Below are 2,496 nucleotides of genomic sequence, written 5' to 3'. Positions count from 1 at the left end.
CTTAAAAATGAATTTTTATTGTAACGAGCGTCCCAGATTCTAAAAATAGACGGAAAGAAAATTCTTCTAAATAATGTTAGTAGTAGGATATGGTGGCTATGAATTGAGGAAGGAATGTAGGAGAAGAAATGTGACTTGTGATTGGGTATTGAATGGAAAAGGGTGTGAAAGTGCAGAGGGAGTGAAATGGGAAGATGGGAGACGTTGGCTTCGAGTTGAGGAAGCGGGCGGGGTCTTGTGCTGACGAAAGTGACGACGATCTTGATCTAAACGGCACGATGTGTTTTTCAGCAAGAAATATAGGAGAATTCTACAGTGAGAATGGGCCACTTAATGGAACGATACCGTTTATATAATCAATGAAGCGGTGCGTTTCTAGATTGTGCTCGGAGGTTACCAGAGTACATAATTTTTCAATCTCTAATAGATAGATATCCTGGTAATATTTTTTATACTTCAAATTATGTTTATGATATTTTTGCATTATATATTACAAAATAAATCATAAAAAAGATAAATAACAATTTTTAATATTTTAATAATAATCCGTCCCCCAAAGATCAATGTCTAGATCATCCACTGGGTGAAAGTATGGAAAAGATAGATACTTACCTGAAATAACACTAGTGTGTATCATTATTTTAATAATTATTATTTCAAATATTTCTTTAACGTGAGATCGAAGTAAATTTTAATTTTACACAAATGCCATTTCATTTTTTTATAAAATTATAAGAGTTGTAAGCCATGTGAGCAGCATTAATATACAGTATACTCTTTTTCAAAAAATATATATACATACAGTATACTCTTAAGAAAAATCTAAGATAAAAGTCTTATATCATTTATCTTCATTTAATTAATATAAAACTTTCCACGTCATTCTGGAATCTAACCCTGACTTCATACGACGGAACCTCCTGGAGCCTTCCAATCTCTCCCGTGTCCCTCTAGAACTTTCCCCTTCTGTGCATCGCCCCAACACTATAAATCACCGGAAGCACCTAACCTCTTTTCTCAGTGAAGTTCGTTCGATTCCATTTCGAAAGTTATCCAAAAACTTGTCTAGCATCTCGTGTGTCAGTGACGAAACCAGCCAACTTAGAAGAGAGAAATGGATTTCAGAATCATGGGTGTGGATTCTCCACTGTTCTCCACCCTGCAGCAGATGATGGACCTGGCTGATGACACCGACAAGTCGTCCTTCAACGCTCCTACACGCACCTACGTGCGCGACGCCAAGGCCATGGCCGCCACTCCCGCCGATGTCAAGGAGTACCCAAGCTCCTACGTCTTCATCATAGACATGCCGGGGCTCAAGTCCGGGGATATCAAGGTCCAGGTAGAGGACGAAAATGTGCTCGTGATAAGCGGTGAGAGGAAACGGGAGGAGGAGAAAGAGGGAGCCAAGTATGTGAGGATGGAGAGGAGGGTGGGCAAGTTCATGAGGAAGTTTGTGCTGCCTGAGAATGCCAACGCAGATGCTATCTCTGCGGTTTGCCAGGATGGCGTGTTGACTGTGACAGTGGAGAAGCTTCCGCCTCCAGAGCCCAAGAAGCCCAAGAAAATTGAGGTTAAGATTGCATAAGTGAAGTGGTTGGTGATGGGTGGTCTTGGGTGACTCGATGGGGTTTGCCCATTTAGTTGGATTATGGGAATAATCGAGTATTTTGTCCTTCGTGTGTTCTGTTCATTGTTTGCAAGTGAATTTTGTCTTTAATCGTTGTGCCTTCGGTTTGTGTTAAGAAAACTGTTCTGTTCTCACCAATGAAGAATATCCTATTTAATACAAAAAAAAATCTACATAGTTTTTTATTATTTACATAATTTTCATACATTACATTTTTTTAATTTTTATTATTTTTTATCAAATATTTAATATATAAATAATAAATAAAAAAATTAAATTAATTAAAAAAAAATCAAAAAAAAATTTTAAAATTTTAAAATTTTAAAATAATATGATATATGAAAGATGAGAAATTGTGTAGTATTATTCTATATAATATGATATTGTAGTGCCAACAACCAAATTCCTTCGGAAGCAGAGGTTGCTCTAGTCATTAACCTACGCGTTTAGTTGCTCTGTTCGGTTTTGGGTTACCTCGTACTAATAACAATCATTATCTAAATTAGATCGTTACCTTTAACCTTCGAAGAAATATTCCTCTTGAAAATTCTTATATCTATAATTTAATTATGATCAACTTTATTTTAATGGTTTTAGATTAATTAGTCTTCAAAATAAATCAAGTTAGGCTATGTGGAATTAAAAACAATCTTATTATAAATTAATTTTTTAAATCTGTAATTTTAAAATCTTAAATTATATAAAAATTATTTTTTAGAATTAATTAGATCGATAAACTTGTATTTAATAATAAAAAAAATTGACTTCTAAAGCTTTCAAAATTTAAAGTATTGAATAATAATAAATCATTTTCTAAAGTTTGCACTTTTTTATCTGTATTAAAATCTGCGATATCATAAAATAGT

The 2,496-nt window shown here is 34.1% G+C and overlaps 1 protein-coding gene across 1 annotated transcript; it reads left to right on the top strand.

Moving 5' to 3' along the window:
- Window positions 1–972: 972 nt before the first annotated feature.
- On the top strand, window positions 973–1,768 carry LOC108984738 (17.1 kDa class II heat shock protein-like). The gene has a single exon (XM_035690600.1). The coding sequence runs from the start codon at window positions 1,115–1,117 to the stop codon at window positions 1,586–1,588; it is 474 nt and encodes a 157-aa protein (XP_035546493.1). The 5' UTR covers window positions 973–1,114; the 3' UTR covers window positions 1,589–1,768.
- Window positions 1,769–2,496: the final 728 nt, after the last annotated feature.

Source organism: Juglans regia, chromosome 6 (assembly GCF_001411555.2).
Source record: "Juglans regia cultivar Chandler chromosome 6, Walnut 2.0, whole genome shotgun sequence".
Taxonomy (NCBI): Eukaryota; Viridiplantae; Streptophyta; class Magnoliopsida; order Fagales; family Juglandaceae; genus Juglans; species Juglans regia.
Note: the sequence above shows the minus strand (reverse complement) of the source record. Positions and strands in the feature narration are given on the sequence as shown.

Bases quoted from the DNA above. Each gene is read 5' to 3' on its own strand.
- LOC108984738 (XM_035690600.1), top strand. From the start codon at position 1,115: ATGGATTTCAGAATCATGGGTGTGGATTCTCCACTGTTCTCCACCCTG.